The 16,404-nt window shown below is 63.5% G+C and overlaps 2 protein-coding genes across 4 annotated transcripts; both read right to left on the bottom strand.

Moving 5' to 3' along the window:
• Positions 1-1,926: 1,926 nt before the first annotated feature.
• On the bottom strand, positions 1,927-3,807 carry DIRAS1 (DIRAS family GTPase 1). The gene has a single exon (XM_075175858.1). The coding sequence runs from the start codon at positions 3,786-3,788 to the stop codon at positions 3,192-3,194; it is 597 nt and encodes a 198-aa protein (XP_075031959.1). The 5' UTR covers positions 3,789-3,807; the 3' UTR covers positions 1,927-3,191.
• A 7,293-nt stretch (positions 3,808-11,100) lies between these two features.
• SLC39A3 (solute carrier family 39 member 3) lies at positions 11,101-16,045 on the bottom strand. Of its 3 annotated transcripts, none has more exons than XM_075175510.1 (5): positions 15,968-16,045; positions 15,191-15,352; positions 13,981-14,152; positions 12,690-13,038; positions 11,101-12,145 (listed from the first exon to the last, which is right to left on the bottom strand). In XM_075175510.1, the coding sequence occupies exons 4-5, from the start codon at positions 12,894-12,896 to the stop codon at positions 11,411-11,413; spliced, it is 942 nt and encodes a 313-aa protein (XP_075031611.1). In that variant the 5' UTR covers positions 12,897-13,038; positions 13,981-14,152; positions 15,191-15,352; positions 15,968-16,045; the 3' UTR covers positions 11,101-11,410. The 3 variants fall into 3 exon arrangements, with proteins under 3 accessions (XP_075031611.1, XP_075031612.1, XP_075031613.1); XM_075175511.1 differs by having other exon boundaries at positions 15,191-15,282; positions 15,968-16,040; XM_075175512.1 differs by lacking the exon at positions 15,968-16,045 and adding an exon at positions 15,928-15,946 and having other exon boundaries at positions 15,191-15,282.
• Between the last annotated feature and the right edge of the window lie 359 nt (positions 16,046-16,404).

Below are 16,404 nucleotides of genomic sequence, written 5' to 3'. Positions count from 1 at the left end.
TCCCATATGCCCTCGCCCGCCGTGTTCTAAGCCGCTTTGGCCGCAGATGGGGCCGCACCGGGCACACGCCGGGGCACGGGGGAAGCCCCCTGGCTTCGGGCCGGCACCTCGAGGGGTGCAAGGGCCACAAGCTGCCGGGAGCCTCACCCGCCGCCCTCCCTGGGGGGGACACGAGGGACGATGTCCCACACAGCCTCCAGGTCCCGGCATGACGCCTGGTGCCAGGAGCTGGTGTGGGTCCCAAACGCTGGATTTGTGCTTTTAAGCATATTTAGGGCCGCGGGCTGCAGCGATGGCTCCTCATCGGCTGGGGGAGCGGCGGGAAACGGCTGCGCCACGGCTCGTCCCGCCACCCGCTAATTAACGCTCAGGAACGGTTTGTTTAAGACCCCGGGCCCGGGGGAAGCGCCAGGCGCCCTGCGAGGATCGTCCATCCTGGTCCTGCACCGCTGCCCGGCCGGGATCCCTGCTGTGGGTTTCGGGGGGCTCAGGGTGCCCCCGGGCTGGGTGGTCTGATGGCTGCTGGGTGCCAGGCTTGGGCACGGGGGGCTGCAGCGGCCAGAGCCACCCAGACCCTCCTGGGAGCAAGTGACCTTCTGTGAGAACAAGAGCATCCCTAGGGACATCCCAAGGGACATCCTGGGGGACATCCCTCGGAGCATCCCCAGGGACACCCCGCGCTGCAGCAGGACCGTGGTCCCCAAAAAGCCGCTCCTGCTCCATGGTGACCCGATGGGCACGGGTCCCCATCTGCACTGGCCAGGGTGGGGGGACAGAAGGGGGGGACAAAGATGGGGGACCATTGATCCGGGAATGGGGGGGGCAGAGGTTTTCTGCCCCCAAGCTGAAGGCGTTCAGAGCCGCTGTGGATGCTGGGGGAGTCTCGGCGCAGGAGTCCTGAGTTTTGGTGTGACAGTGCCCGGGGGGCCGCCCCCCCCCAAATACCTGTGAGCCCCCCAGCCTTGCCTGGGCCTCCGCAGCCCCGGGGGGTCCTAGGGGGTCCCAGCGGGTGGGGACCGGCACCAAGCGTCCCCGCGCCCGCGTGTGCCCGTCCCGCTCTCCCGCCCTGGTGCCCACCGAAGGTCCCAGCTGCCCCCAGCCCACGGGAGGGACGTGGGGACGGGAGCGGTTCCCGTGGCTGGTGGTGCCAGGGAGCTGTGACATCCCCGCGGAGCTGTGACTGTCCCCATGGAGCTCTGAGCATCCCCATGGACCTGTGACCATCCCGGCGGAGCCGTGACCATCCCACAGAGCCGTGACCATCCCACAGAGCCGTGACTGTCCCCACGGAGCCACGGCCATCCCCGCAGAGCCGTGACCGTCCCCACTGAGCCGTGACTGTCCCCACTGAGCCGTGATGTCCCCATGGAGCCATGACCATCCCCACGGAGCCGTGCCCTTGCCAAGGCCCTTGCAGCCTGCGGCAGCCCCGCTCCCCCCGCCGCCCCCCCCCCGCCCGCGCCCACGTGCCCACACGGCTCCCGCACCCGGGGAGCAGATGGTTTCCATGGCAACAGGCATGATGACGCACGCACCGCGCTCCCACCCCCTCCCCACGGGGACGCCAGCCCGCGCTGGCAGCGAGGGGCGGGGGGCACCCACGGGCGGCAGGGGGCTGCCGGGGCGCACGGGCACGCAGGCACACACGTGTGCACACGGTATGGCACGTGTGTGCACATGGAATGGGCGTGTGTGCGCACACGGTATGTGCATTGCACAGATGCTCGTACACGCGTGTGCGTGCTTGCGCGTGCACTGTGTGCACGCAGAGTTATGCATGCACAGACATGCACATGCACGCACACACATGCAAACACATGCAGCGCATGCACACGCATGCACCCCCATCCCTCCTTTCACCCCCTGCGGGCCGAGCCGTGGCCGCCCCACCTGGCCCCGACCCCCCGGCCGGGTGCTGCTCCGTTTCTCATCTCTTTATTGAAGGAAGACTATTTCTAGAATAAAGGCTACATCGTAATGTCACCTTGTCCCCTGGGCGCTCGGGTCGTGTTGTAAAAAGCCGGGGGTGGGGGGAGCCGGGCGCAGCGCGGGGGCCCAGCCTGCCCGGGGACACCCCCTCGGGGACACCCACTCGGGGACAGCCCCCGGGCCCCGCTGGAGGGTGAGCGGGGCCGGAGCGAGGGGACAAACCCCGCTGGGACGAGGGGCTGGTGACAGCGCGGGGGCCCCGCTCCGGCCATGGGGGAACAAGCAGGGCTGCACCAGAGCTGGGGGGGGGGAGTCGGGGGTCCCCGGGGGTGTGGGGCCAGGCCACCCCCAGCGGGGACTCTGCGGGAGCGAGGGGACGCTGACTGCCGGCGGGGCGCTGCGGCAGGGAGCAGCAGCGCCCATCACCGTGGCATCGCGGCCCAGCGAGGCTGCGGGGCTCATCCTGCGTGGGAAGGGGGCAGCGGGGGGTGTGGGGGGGGGCCGTCTGGCTGCGGGGCCAGGGGTCTCCCGCCGGAGCTCACCAGGATTGTGCTGGGTCAGGACCTCCCTCGGCCCCGATGCTTTGTGCTTGGGCTGGCGGCTCCGGGCTGCGGCGCCGGGACGGGGCTGGGGGGGGTCAGGGTGCTGGGATGGGGCTGGGGGGTGCCGCGGTGCTGGGATGGGGCTGGGGGCTGCGAGGGCAGGAGGTGCCATGGTACCAGGAGGGGGCTGGGGGCTCGGGGGCAGCGGGCACCGTGCGGGGGCTGCTCCCGCCCCGGGTCTCTGCCTGCAGGAGCAGAGCGCTATGGCGTGGGGACGGGGGCGCGGGGAGGGTCTGGGACGCGTGTGACTGTCCCCAAGGGTGACACCGACACCCCCACGTTGCACCGTCCTTCCCACCCACGAGGACCGACGTGGGCTCCCCCACCGGGGAGGGGACAGGGATGGGGACGGGGACTGGCCGGTGCCGTCGGTAGTGCTGCGGATGCGTGGGGGGGGGGGGCTGCGTCCGTGTGCTCCCCAGCGGTGCCCGGACGCGTGTCCCCGGTCCCGTTGTGCCGGGCGCGGGGCGGTTGAGCATCCCTCGGCTCGGCTGGACGCCCTGTCTTCCACCCCAGACCTGGGGTGCGCCGCGGCGTCCCCGCACAGTCACAGTGATGGCACGGAGGACAAGGGGACGGCCCTGCTGTGATGCCACGTCCAGTCGTGGGGGGGGGGGAGAGGGGGGGACCGGAGGGGGGGGGGCGGGCCAGTCCGGGGCTCTACATGATGCTGCACTTCCCCTTGATTTTGTCTGTCCTCTTCTGCTTGCTGGAGCGCTTGCCGTCGATGGTGAGGCTCACGTTCCTCCTCTTCTCCAGGTTCAGCAGCTCCTGGAAGAGCTCCTTGACGTTGTAGTTCATCTTGGCCGAGGTCTCCATGAAGGCGCATTTCCACTCCTTGGCCACGGCCTCCCCCTCCCTGCTCTCCACCTCCCGCTGGGTCTCGTCGCACTTGTTGCCCACCAGCATGATGGGGATGCTCTCCACGCTGCCCTTGATCTGCACGATCTGCTGGTAGATGGGCTTCAGCTCCTCCAGGGACTGCTTGCTGGTGACGGAGAAGACCAGGATGAAGGCATGGCCCTTGGAGATGGAGAGGCGCTGCATGGCCGGGAACTGGTGGCTGCCCGTGGTGTCGGTGATCTGCAGGGTGCAGACGCTCTTGTCGCAGCTGATGACCTGGCGGTAGGTGTCCTCGATGGTGGGGATGTAGGTGTCCCGGAAGGTCCCCTTCACGAAGCGCAGCACCAGCGAGCTCTTGCCCACGCCGCCGGCGCCGAACACCACCACCCGGTAGTCGTTGCTCTGCTCCGGCATCTTGCCCTGGAGATGCTGCTGCTGCTGCAAGGGAGAGGGTGAGGGAGGCGTCACGCCGGGAGCGGGGGCTTTGGGATGGACCCCCCCGGGCACTACTCGCAGCCCCCACTACTCACAGCCCCCTTTGAGATGCAGCCCCCCCTGCTCCAACCGGGCCAACCCAACTGGAGGGTCCTGGCCCCCCCGTGCCCTTGAGACGCCCTTGCCGGGCGGCCGGGGCAGGACGGTGCTCGCCGCCCGCCTGGGGTGCAGCAGAATTTGCTATTTTTACTAGCCACCCGCTGCGGCCATATGGCCGAGCCACGGCCACCGGCACAGCAGCTGCGGCCGAGGCTGCCAGGGCAGCCTGTGGTTGGGGGGGGACGCCGGGCACCCGTGGGACCCCCAGAGCCCCCAGGCAGCAGGAGCAGCCGCACGGGGCAGCCGCCAGCCCAGCGAGGACCCGGCAGCACCCGGAGCCCCCGACCGGCCCCTCCGGCTCTCCCACACGCAGCTGCTGTGGCTGCCCAGTACGGAGGTGCCATTTCACCTGCCACCCCATGTCACCCTGTGCCATGCCCTGCCACCCCCTGCCACCTCCTGCCACGCTGCCCAGTGCCCTGCCACCCCCTGCCACCCCATGTCACCCTGCGCTGTGCCCTGCCACCCCCTGCCACCCTGTCCTACCCCATGCCGTGCCGCCCCGCGCCATCCCTCTGTTCCGCTCCCACCCCAGGGATGCAGCGGGGAGCAGAGGGACGTGGGCACCGGGGCAGAGCGTGGCACGGCTGGGGGCTTGTGGCCTGCAGGCTCAGAGACCCCCATGGCCGCCCTCACGCTGCCAAACCTCGGTGCCGGCTCGCAGGGTATGCACGGGCCCGGGCAGGGTCCCCGCTTGTGCCCCCCTGAGCGATGCAGCCCCGGGGTGTGAAACGAGGGGGCACAAAGAGCTGCTGATGCTGAGCCCCAGGCTGAGCATCGCCTCGGGCCAGGCCCTGCCTCAGTTTCCCTGCTGCAGCACAGGACTGGCAGCATCAGCTCTGCCCCACGAGGTGTCCCCGGTGCACGTGGGAGCATCACGGAGCCTCGGGGCCGTTAAACCTGCCGTGGGACGGGGTTTCCGCAGGTTCCTGCCACAGGCGACGAGCGGGAGGGGCGGGAGGGGAGGGAAGGGGCCGCTTTGGGGGGGATGCTGGAGGGGGTCAGGTCTGTCCCCAGCCGGCTCCGCTCCCGCCACCCTCCACCTCAATTCAGGGATCAACAGGCCTGGAAGGGGGGGACAGCAAAGCGCCTCGGGCCGCCCCGGGCACCTCCAGGGAACCAGCCCCTTCCCACGGCCGCTGCATCCCCACCCCGCGGCACCGGCGGGTCCGGATCCCGCGAGCAGCCCCAATATCCCGGCATGTCCCCGAACACCCGGGCAGGAGCTGGTGCCTGGAGAGCCAGGCGAGCAAGGGATTGGGAGCTGGGGAAGGAGCCCATCACCGTGGCCTTGGGCACCCAAGGAGTTTGTCCCATCGCGGGGTCCCTGGGCAACAGGGCAGAAACCCCCCCCCCCCTTGGATCGCACCACGTCGGAAGCGTCGCTGGCACGCCGGGGCGTGGGGCTGTGGCTGAGCTGCTGCGTGGGAACGTCAAACCTCGGCCAGGGCTGGCGACGGTCCTGCCCGTCCCGCCTGCCCGCGGCGCAGCCGAAAGCGCCCCGGCCTCGCGGCCACGGCGAGGGGTGTCCTGGCCGAGGGGCTGGGCTGGACGGGCCTTCACGGTGCCCCGGGGGGTGCCCAAAGGCCCCGTGGCCTGTGCCCAGCAGCGCCCCAACCCCAACAGCCCTGTGCCTGCGGGTGCAGACCACGGCCTCCCGGGGGCACAGCCCAAGCCTGATCCTGCCGGGGGTCTCTGGACACCCCCCTAGCATCCTCCCACTCGGACCCCCAGCGCTGGGGGAGACAAACAGCAGGTGGGGGGTCTGGGGGTCGGGATGGAGGGCAGGGGCAGGGCAGGGGCAGGGTGGAGGGGAAGGAGCAGGGACAGGATGGAGGGATGGAGGGCTGGGGCAGGATGGAGATGGAGGGCAGGAGAAGGGGCAGGATGGAGGGATGGAGGGGCAGGAGAAGGGGCAGGATGGGGATGGAGGGGCAGGATGGAGGGATGGAAGGGCAGGATGGAGGGATGGAAGGGCAGGAGAAGGGGCAGGATGGAGGGATGGAGGGGCAGGATGGAGGGATGGAAGGGCAGGAGAAGGGGCAGGATGGGGATGGAGGGGCAGGATGGAGACGGAGGAGCAGGAGAAGGGGTAGGGAAGGGGCAGGATGAGGACGGAGGGACAGGATGGGGATAGAGGGGCAGGATGGAGATGGAGGGGCAGGATGGGGATGGAGGGGCAGGATGGGGATGGAGGGGCAGGAGGGAGATGGAGGGGCAGGAGGGAGATGGAGGGGCAGGATGGGGATGGAGGGGCAGGAGGGAGATGGAGGGGCAGGATGGGGATGGAGGGGCAGGATGGGGATGGAGGGGCAGGAGAAGGGATAGGGAAGGGGCAGGATGGGGACGGAGGGGCAGGATGGAGATGGCGGGCAGCAGAAGGGGCAGGGAAGGGGCCGGATGGAGGGGCAGGGGCAGGATGCGGGCAGGGGCAGGGAGCAGGGTCCCACCGCCCCCCGCCGTGCCCTGCCCTTGCCGGGAGCACCCCCCGGTCCCCCCCGCCGGTGGCGGCTGCCCCGTCCCCGCTTCCCCCGGCTCCCCGCCGCGCCGGTCGCATTGCGGTGCCCGCCGCCTCACCGTGTCCTGCCCGGGATCCGCCCTTGGCTGCGGGCTGCGCGGCGGCCTCAGCGCATGGCCCGGCCCGGGGCGGTCCCGGCGCGGCGGCTCCGGTCCGCCCGGCGCGGCGGGGCTCGGCTCGGTGCGGCGGGACTCGGCCCGGCGCGGCTCGGCTCGGCTCGGCGCGGTGCGGCGGGGCCGGCTCGGCGCGGCTCGGCTCGGCACGGCTCGGTGCGGTGCGGCCGCCGCAGAGCCGATCCCGCCCCGCCGCCGGCCCCGCCCGCCGCGCCCGCCCCGCCCGGGGCCGCCGGACCCCCGGGCCCAGCCCCGAGCGGCTCCGGGACGGGGCGGCGGCAGCGGCGGGGACAGGCGGGACGGGGATGCACGGACAGGGACAGACGGACAGGGATGGGGACACACGGGGATGGGGATGGGGACACACGGACAGGGATGGGGACGCACGGACAGGGACAGTTGGACAGGGATGGGGACACACGGGGATAGGGACACACAAACAGGGATGAGGACAGACGGACAGGGACAGACGGGATGGGGATGCATGGACAGGGACAGACAGACAGGGATGGGGACACACGGCGATGGGGACAGACAGACAGGGACAGACGGGATGGGGATGCACAGACAAGGACAGACGGACAGGGATGGGGACACACGGGGATGGGGACAGGGACACACGGACAGAGAGAGATGGGGATGGGGACGCATGGACAGGGACAGACAGACAGGGATGGGGACGCAGGGACAGGGACCACACATGGACACGGGCACAGGTGGGGATACGGACACGCATGAAGAGGAACATGGATACACAGACACGGATGCACAGCCCAGGGACACGTGGATGGGGACAGAGACCCCCTGATGGTGACAGGGGTACACAGGGACACACAGACAGGACAGACAGACGCTGACGCCCTGAGCTGGTGGGGTGCAGGCAGTGGCAGTGTGTCCTAAGCCCCTGCGGCAGTTGGGGGTGGCCCAGGCAGCGGGGTCCGGCTTTGGGGACACAGCTGCCTGTGCTGCCATGGTGTCACACCAGCACAGGACCAGGAGCCCCTGCACGGTGGCACCACAGGGGCTCTGTCACCAACCGCAGCGTCCCCTCCCCGGGTGCCATGGCAGAGCAGCGTCAGGAGCCCCAAAACCCCAGAGGGGCCCTGGCTGGGGGCAGAGCTGCTCCTCGCTCCCAAGGGAGGACACTGGGGGTCCTTGGGTGGCACCTGGTGGGGCTGTGGGACCCCCAGCCCACCTCCCCGGTGCCGGCTGAGCCCCGCCGCCGCCGGCCGAGCGGGACTGGGGCCTGAGCAGCTTAGCGGTACGGGCTCAAGGGCCGACCGTCCCCGGCGAGGCCGCACCACGGAGGGGCCGGCTCCTGCTCCGAGGGTCCTGCAGCCAAGGCGCAGCCCCCGAGAGCCGCGGGGCCCCACCGCCGGCACGGGGGACAAGGGGGCTGGAGCTCGAGGTGACCACGGGCCCACGGAGTTTGAAGATCCCTGCCCAGGTCGGGGTCTGCCGGCACTGGGGACCGCGGCCGGGGGCTGCTGGCCCGATGGAGGGGCTGCCAGGCCGGGCTGCGTGACTCACGCTCACTCCTGAGCGGCAGCAATTAAAATCCGCAGCTGCTATTAATAGCTGCCGGCAGAGGAGCGGGGCCATGGCGGCACCCACGCGGCTGTCAACACGCATCCCATTGAGAAGCGCTGCCGGGCCCAGCGGGAGCAGGGGGGCCACGGCCACCTCTCCCCCCGGCCCCCGTTGGGGACCACCAGCCTTCCCCCTCGGGGACAGGGCCCCGGGGCCAGCAGCCGCAGGGACGGGGTGGTGGGCAGTCGCAGCCCCCTCCGGATGAAAAGCCGCCCTGCCAGGTGCCCCCCCATCCCTGCAGTCCCCCGCAGCGTTATTAGCTGGATGGATACTACTCGTTAGAGGAAATGAATGAGTTTCCTTGATCATTTTAGCTGCAGCTCCTCCTCCGTTTCATTCAGTCCCCAGCTCCCCGCCAAGCCTTACGCAACGGGGACGCTGCCAGCTGCGGGGTGGCTGCACACGCAGGGCTGAATCACGCCGATGCCGAGCAGGCTGCGGGGTGGGAGAAGGGGGGACTGGAGGGTCCTGCCCCTGCGCTCCCCCTCCGAGCTCGGCACAGCTCCGTGGGGGTCTGGCCGACAGCCCCACGCCGCCACCCACCTGATCCCCGCCATGGGATTTGCTTCCCGGGGGGCTCAGCCCACCTCAGGGATGTGCACGTGCGCCCGCCGCGTGATCCGGGCACCGAGCAGCCGGCGGAGCGACGGGGGACTTCAAATAAACAAGTGACACAGAGGGGAGAAGGCCAGAGCCTTTACTGGGAGCAGCAGATCGGGCTCATCCTTCTCCGCTCCCTAACCCAAGCCCGGAGCGCTGCGCTCTGCTGCTCACAGGTGAATAAACCCCCCCAGGCACGGGGGAGCCCCCCCAGCGAGGTGGGAAGAGGGGCGATAGCTCAGCATCTCAGCGACCCCCCTCCCTGCTCCCCAGGTCAGCGCTGATCCCAGACTCCACCAGAAGAAGAAAGGGTGTAAAATGGAGGCTCCAGCCCCTTTTCCCCCACTGTCACACTGACCACAGACACAGGGACCACGGGGGGATCCCCTATCCCTGCTCACGTTAGCGGATCCCTACTGATCTTTTGGGGACTGGTTAAGAAATCTCCTCACATCAACAGCTTGTCTGGGCTTTAGCACATCAGCCCCTGGACTGCAGATGGGGCTGGGCGGGAGGAAGGGTGAGGAAGATGAGATGGGGGAGCGGGGCGCTAGGATACACCACGACCTCAGGGCCCTGCCTTCACCAGGACGCTGGGAGATGCTCACATTTGCCCAGATACGGGGGAAAAAAAAACCTACAAGAAAAGCTTTAGCTGCAGAAAGTGAGAGGCAGAGGCAGGATCCCAGGGGCTGCGCCCGAGAAGGGACACTCGGCGCGGTGCTCCCCAGCACAGCGTCACACCTCACCTCTCCCCCCTCGTCCCACCCGCCCGGGACAACCACCAGCACGGAGAAACACCCGGTGGGAGCGACGCTGCCCCGCACGAGCTGCCTGCGAGAAGTGAAATAACACACAGAGGTTTACCACGTCGAGACAAATTACATTCTCATCAAGCCCTGCTAATTTGTGTCATCTGAGGCCTAAAATAACCCTCCCTCCCCCTTTCCACTCCAGGTTTTTCAAAGCAAGATTAATTGACTTTGGTATGTTGCAGCAATTAAAATACCAAGCACCAGGAACTGTCAGATGATCCTCATCAGCCTCCATATGCTGCAGCTGTGCCAACCACTGGCTCCAAGATGCTGCTTCACAGTCTCACCCATCCTTCTTCCCGCTTGGATCACGATAACAGGGACTGCGCCACGGCTAAGCCCGCTCTACATCGTTATAATTCCATCAGCGCTTCCAAAAGCTTTGCTCTGCCTGCAGAAGCTGCTGCAGAAGCGAAGGTTACGTCTAATTAAAATGCATCCCCCGCGAGAGGCCGGCGAGGAGCGCGGCTGCGTTACCCTGCCGGGCTGCGGAGCGGGAGCCGCTCTCTTGTGTCACAGCCACGGGAGGGAGTGGGGAGGGCAGGCTCCCGGCTCCAGCCTCTGATCCGAGCTCTTCGCCTAGGAGGGCAAAGCCGAAGGATCACGACGGGATCCGCAGGAGGCTGAGCTTCCCTGGGGGGCCACGCTCTGGAGACAAGGAGAGATCTGCTCGTGCGCAGTCAGATTGCAAGTGTCTCTAATCAGCCCTTCCACAACCTCATAAACCCCCAGGGAAGAGACTTCTCTCCTTTGAAAACACCGACGAAACGCCCTGCAAAGCCTCTGTAGTGCAGCTCTCGCTCACGCATCCGTGCGGCCACGTGAGCCCGCTGACAGCGAGAGCAGAGGCTCCGGGAGCAGCCCTGAGAGGTGTTTGATGGTGACTGCTGAACCCATTTCACTGCAGACCATTTAAACACAAGCACTTGCCCTAAAATATTAATGCTGGAAATTGCTGCTGCCCGTTTCTTACAAACTAATGGATCTGCGAGTGCTGTGGAAGGGCCTTCAGACAGCGACACGAGGATTTTCAAACGATACATTAACACACTGCTGCGGGTTTTCTTTAGGGAATGCTCACCATATGGATGAGATGCAGAGAATGAAGCACAGGATGGGGCACGGCCTGGCCTCGTTTCTTCCGTTAATCACTCTGAGAAACAAAAGCTCCCAGAGCCACTTGTGGGTTAAAATGGAAGCTCTGCTCGGGGGGAGCTGTGGCACCAGGCACACCGAGCGGCCCCAGAAGGGATGTTATTTATGGCAGCTATTACAACCAGGTTTTGCTCAAAACTAAGCTAGCAAAAGCAGCTTAGTGCAGCTGGGCAATCCGTGATCCCACCTGCTTTTGACTTTATTTCTGTTATTGTTTCTCACCTTCTCAGAGCCCGAGCGCGAAGGAAGCAGACTCTCAGCCAGTTTCTGCAACGGGTGTGAGGGGAAGGAGGGAGGGGGCTGGCTACGCAGATTAACAGGAAACCACATGCTTGACGAGCTCTTTGCAGGCAGCCTTAGAACGAGATTTTTAATGTTTGTGTCGACTAATCTCCGCACAAGCTGCTGTACCCGCAGATCCCATGGGCAGGGACAATACCTTGTGACACCTATGCTGGGACACTCCTCATTTTTATCTCCCGCTGAGCACACAGGAAGAAATTCTCCTTTTTCGGGTCAATACGGAAATACCACCTGGACCGTGATGTTTCACTTGGCCGTTGAGCTTCAGTGTCCCCCCTGGCTGAAGAGGAGGCTCATCTCCGGTGCCGTTTGCAAGGGAAGGAGGTGAGGTTCCCGTCACTCTCGTGCTCACCACTTGAAGAAGACCAGCCCGGCCAGAGCCGTGTAGCCCAGCACCAGGAAGAGAACCTTCAAGAGACGATCGTTCTTGTCTTCCAGCTCCTTCGCAAGGATCTCAAAGAAGGTGATGAACAAGAAAGTGCCGCCTGCGATGCCTTGCAGGAGCAGGGAAGTAATGTTGCTGGCCGCGTTTTGGGTGCTCTCGATCCCCATCCCAATGCTAATGCCCAGAGGAATCATCAGGCTCACCGTCACAGCCATCTTCACAGCATCCTTCAGTGGCAACGAGGTCTTGGCCATGCTGATGCCCAATGCCACCGCTACCAGCGTCTCGTGAATGGCAACTCCTAGGAACAAGCTCATGACTTTGCCGCCCTCCTCCTGCAAGCCCAGGGCCAGTCCCTCGAAGATGGAGTGCGTACACAAAGCAAACACCAGCCCGATGAGCCGTAAAGGGCTGGAGCGGGAGAGCTCCTGGATATTCAGGCCGTGGCTGTGGTGACCGTGTTCACTGTACAACGTGCGCCCTCGGGAAGATGCGATGAAGGGACTCTCGTATTCAGAGTCGCTCCCGACATCTGACCCGGCATTGAAGGTCTCTAAGTCAATAAAGGAGGGCTTTTCCTTCTGGAAGGTCAAGATGAGCTGCTCCACAAAGACCGTCACAAAGAAGCCAACCATCATGATGGTCTCGGCCACCGGGTAGTCCGTGGTCACGTTCCCCTGCCTGAGAACTTCATCGAGCTGGAACAAAGCAAACAATCCACTGTGAATCAATCACCTCTGTCCCTCTGAAGGGGAATATTCCTACTGTGTTCACACAACTACTAAATTGATCCATGAAGCTTTAATACCCTTGTATACAGGCCTCAGCATAAGAGACCGGGAACCTATTTCCCTTCCAACAGAAGATTAGTGGCTGTCTGAAAGTGTTTTAAACACACACTAAATGGCAGGAGTTTGTGTCTCACACCCCAGGCGATGCTCAGCCTCCTTCTGCATCAAAGAAATCTCCAGTTACTCCACCCGGACAGGCAGCAGTAGCCAAATGGGAGGCGGGCACAGCTCGCCCTGTGATCTGAAACACCAGGCACAGCACAGCCGTTTCTGAGTGGCTTCGTGGGCCACTCTGACAAGACACAGACCCCTCACCCCCATTTCCACAGGGGCAGGGGTCTGGTGGCCTGGGCTCCTGCAGGGCAGGAGAGGGGAGGGTGGTCCCCCCTGCACAGGGGTCCCTAACATACTCAGTGGCACAGGTTCGTTAAAATTGCTCGTAAGCAGTTACCTTTTCTCTCACGGCAGGCAGCAAGGCGTTGAAGCAGGTGGCCAGGAAAACTCCTCCTCCAAAGGAATTGCAGAGGGCAAGAACCTTCTTGGAGCGATGAGCTTTCTCGTAATCGGCCTCAATTATCTTGACAGGCAGAAGGGACCCGGCCAGCATGAGGACACAGATGCCCAGCAGACACAGCACTTTGGTGACCACGATCTTCATCGTGCTTCCTGGTGAAGGCTCCCTGCCCAGGGCCCTGCGGAGGGCAGCTGGCGGGGGTCCCTCTGGCCGCCGTTAGAGCGGGTACATCGGCAGGCGACGGCACAGACAGGCCTCAAGGGAAAGGTGCTCCTGGGCTCAATACCTGAGGACGGGAGTAAATCAAGAGATTTTCCTATATAAGCATATACTGAGCAGAACAGCACCTCCCATCCCAAAGTGCACGCCGGCCTCTGTATAGGATCACCCTAACTCCCCAGAGGCAACGGGTGGGGATGACAGCGGCAGCACCTCACACACAATGGGGCAGAGGAACAGCAGAGAGGAGAAAATTTAACTGCAGCAGCCAGTAACCTAAAAACCTCGTAAGAGTTCTACTGGCCACACAGAACTGGCACAGCCTCAGTTTTTAGAGGCTTCATTTGAAACACCTACACAGCGACAGAGACGAAACGCTTGATCTTGCAATAAGATCCATGTGAATCCAACCAAAGGATCAAGTCTTTGGCTTTTGACCATGAGAAACGAATATAGGCTTGAGCTGGTGGCTTTTTATCAACCAGACATGAACTTAAAGATTTCCAATGTTCACGCGTGTTTTTTTTTTTTACTGCCCTTGAAACTAGACTATTGGATTCATTCCTGCTCGGCTTCCTGAGCCTCCATCACCATCTCGCTAGGGTGGGTCGCAGCCTCTACAGTTGGTTGTTTGCCCTGTACTGGGAGTCAGTGGAAGTTTTGATTGCCGATCGATACGCACGTCTCTAAAGGGAAACCCTATGGAGAAATTCACTGCAAGGTTCTCTATTGTCCACAGGGTGTAACAAAAGAGGAAGCAGAGGTGGTTTCACACAAGAGAAAAACGCAAGATTTGAGTTGCCTAGGTCACAAAAATTGACTCAATCTGAAATGTAAAAGCATTTTCCTTCAGGTTACATGCAGTGACAGAGAAACTGGTTTTCCTAAAACCATTTTACAAAATAACAATGTTAAATCTATTTATAAAAATACATAAAAGTGAACAGGTCCCTCTACTCCTGCTTGTTCTTGCAGCAGCACAGCCAGCACCTCGGAGGATTTCACTTACCACTTGCACCGAATTGACTCGTAAAGTCAAGTCAACGGCACCTCGAGAAGGTTCTCTTGCAGGTCACCCAGGTAAGGGCTGCCAGACAGCCCCGAGCACTGATGAGACGCTGCAGCGTGTATCGGGGTAACGAACTAACACAGAACACTTCCAGCCACGCTGACACCCACACCTGTGATGGACAAGGTAAATAATTGGATACCTGCTTGTTGGAGCGGCAAATTAATTTTAATACAAAAGATTCCTGAGGCTGAAGTCTCCCTTGAGGTCTGACAGTATTAATCACTATCACCATTTCTGTGCAGTGGGCTGCATAAATGGTGCTTTTATTAAAAGGGAAGTGGGAGACTGAATGACTCTGTGCTTAGTAAGGGAGTTTAAAGCCTTTTTCTAAGTTTGCAGTTCAAGCAGGAGTGAACGGGGAGGTCACGGCGGTCAGGCCATCTGCGGCAGGTCTGGTTCTCAGCCGGGTACCCGTGGGAAGCGACGTTCATCAGAAGAAAACCCTGTGCAGATGACACCGATTGACTCACTCCCTGGTGAAACCACCAGACAAGCCAGGTCTGAACAAGTCCAGAGCCTGAAATCTCAGTGTACGTTGTCAGGGCTTCCACAGCAGGCGGCCTGTCACTGCGGCTGATGAGCAAGCTCCCTCTCCAGAGATGTTGACTCCAGGACTGCCAACGCTCATCAGCGCTGTGCTGACACAGCTAACGAGTCACGCCGCCTTTGTAAAGCACGCGCTGCAGTTTCAGCGTCAACAGAATGACAAGGATTTCACCTCGCATGGCGACGGTGTGTTGTTATGCCGAGCTTCTCAAACGAACTCGCTCAGAAAACGACGTTAGCGACAACGCCTTGGGATCACAGATCACGAGAGCTTGTGACTGCACCTGCTGGGTGCGAAGGCACCACCCACACCTTCTGCGTTAGGCAGGCAGACAGCTCCCAGGACAGAGGAGAGGAGGAAAAACCTCCTTTTCCAGAATTCACACCTCCTCTGGAACACACCTGGCTTCCACTCAGAAATTCAGAAACCGCCTCACCTAATTTTTTATCTTTCTTTTCTTTTTTTAACCCAGCAACAGCCCACAACAAAGCGTAAAGCCTCAAGCTCCCAACAGCAGGTGGAGCAGCCGCCCTTCAGTGCCCCCTGACCTGGGGCGGAAAGCAGCTTAGTGAAAAACGAAGCGGTAAGTACAAGAAATACCTTGTGTTTCTCCTCGCCTGCTCTTTCCGACAGCCCAGCGTTCAGGGGCCAGTGCCGCCAACGCCTGGATTATTTCATCAGCCTGAAAACTTCTGTAACAAAGAATTAACTCAGGATGGGTACTGCTTGACTTAGTGGCTATTAGATAAAGCGGACAGCGCTCTGTGGAAGAAAAAAAGGGTTTCTTTTAAATCTCACTTTTTCTGTTAAAAACACACAGATGCCCCCGCACACCGACGACAGCGTGATGCTGACTGCCAGTGCACAGAGCCCGGGCTGGATTCCCCCAGAGCCGCACTTGTCCCAGCACCTCCCAGCACCTCAAGCCACTTGAAACCGTCCTGGTCACCCTGGAGAAAGAGGGTGCTGGGTGGGGGAGCTCCTCCCAGGCCGCCAGAGCAGGCCTAGGCCTGCTTGAGCACCCCAAAAGGGTGCAGAGATGGGGGGGGAACACGACTACAAGGGTCGCTGGGAGAGGGTGGTCGGCAGCTCGGCCGGGGAGCGGGGTGTCCCTCGCAGCTGGGGACGGGGCCCTGCCTGGAGCCCCGCTCCCCCATGGGCCCTGGGACCCCGCACCCCAAAACCCCGCCACCGACCCCCCCACCCCCAGTTACCTCAGCAACAGCCCCCCAGCCCCCATGTTACCCCCGTAACGCCTGCCGGCCCCCCCCCAGACCCGCCATTACCTCACGAAACCGCCCCCGCCCCCCCTTACCCCAACCGCCACCCGCGGTTACCCCGGCAACGGCCCCCTCCCCTCGGCCCCCCCCCACTCACGCGGCAGCTCCCGCTCGCGCCCCGTCCAGGCAGCCCCCTCACCGGCGCCCGCCCACGACGCCCTCCCATTGGCCGCGGCGGGAAGTTCGGCTGCCCATTGGTCGCGAGGGACGCCCGTCAGCCCGCCCACGCCCTGCGGGGGCCTCTCCTAGCGCCCGCCTCAGCGTTGCGGGGCGCTGCCGAGTAGCGCCCGCAGGGAAACGCGGACCGCGGCAGGGGGTTCCGGGGCAGCGCCGGCCCCGCAGAGCTGTCCGGGGCTGCCGGTGCTGACCGGGAAAAGAGCGGGGTCCGGGGTCACCCCGGGGCTGGCCAGACCGGCGGAGGAGGAACACAGGCGAGAAGGAGCATCTTCCACCACTACACTTCCTATTCCTGCAGCTTTTTGTTAAAGAAACATGTAAATTCGGTTAAAATAACAGAAACTATTAGCTGCAGAA

Source organism: Calonectris borealis, chromosome 28 (assembly GCF_964195595.1).
Source record: "Calonectris borealis chromosome 28, bCalBor7.hap1.2, whole genome shotgun sequence".
Taxonomy (NCBI): domain Eukaryota; kingdom Metazoa; phylum Chordata; class Aves; order Procellariiformes; family Procellariidae; genus Calonectris; species Calonectris borealis.
Note: the sequence above shows the minus strand (reverse complement) of the source record. Positions and strands in the feature narration are given on the sequence as shown.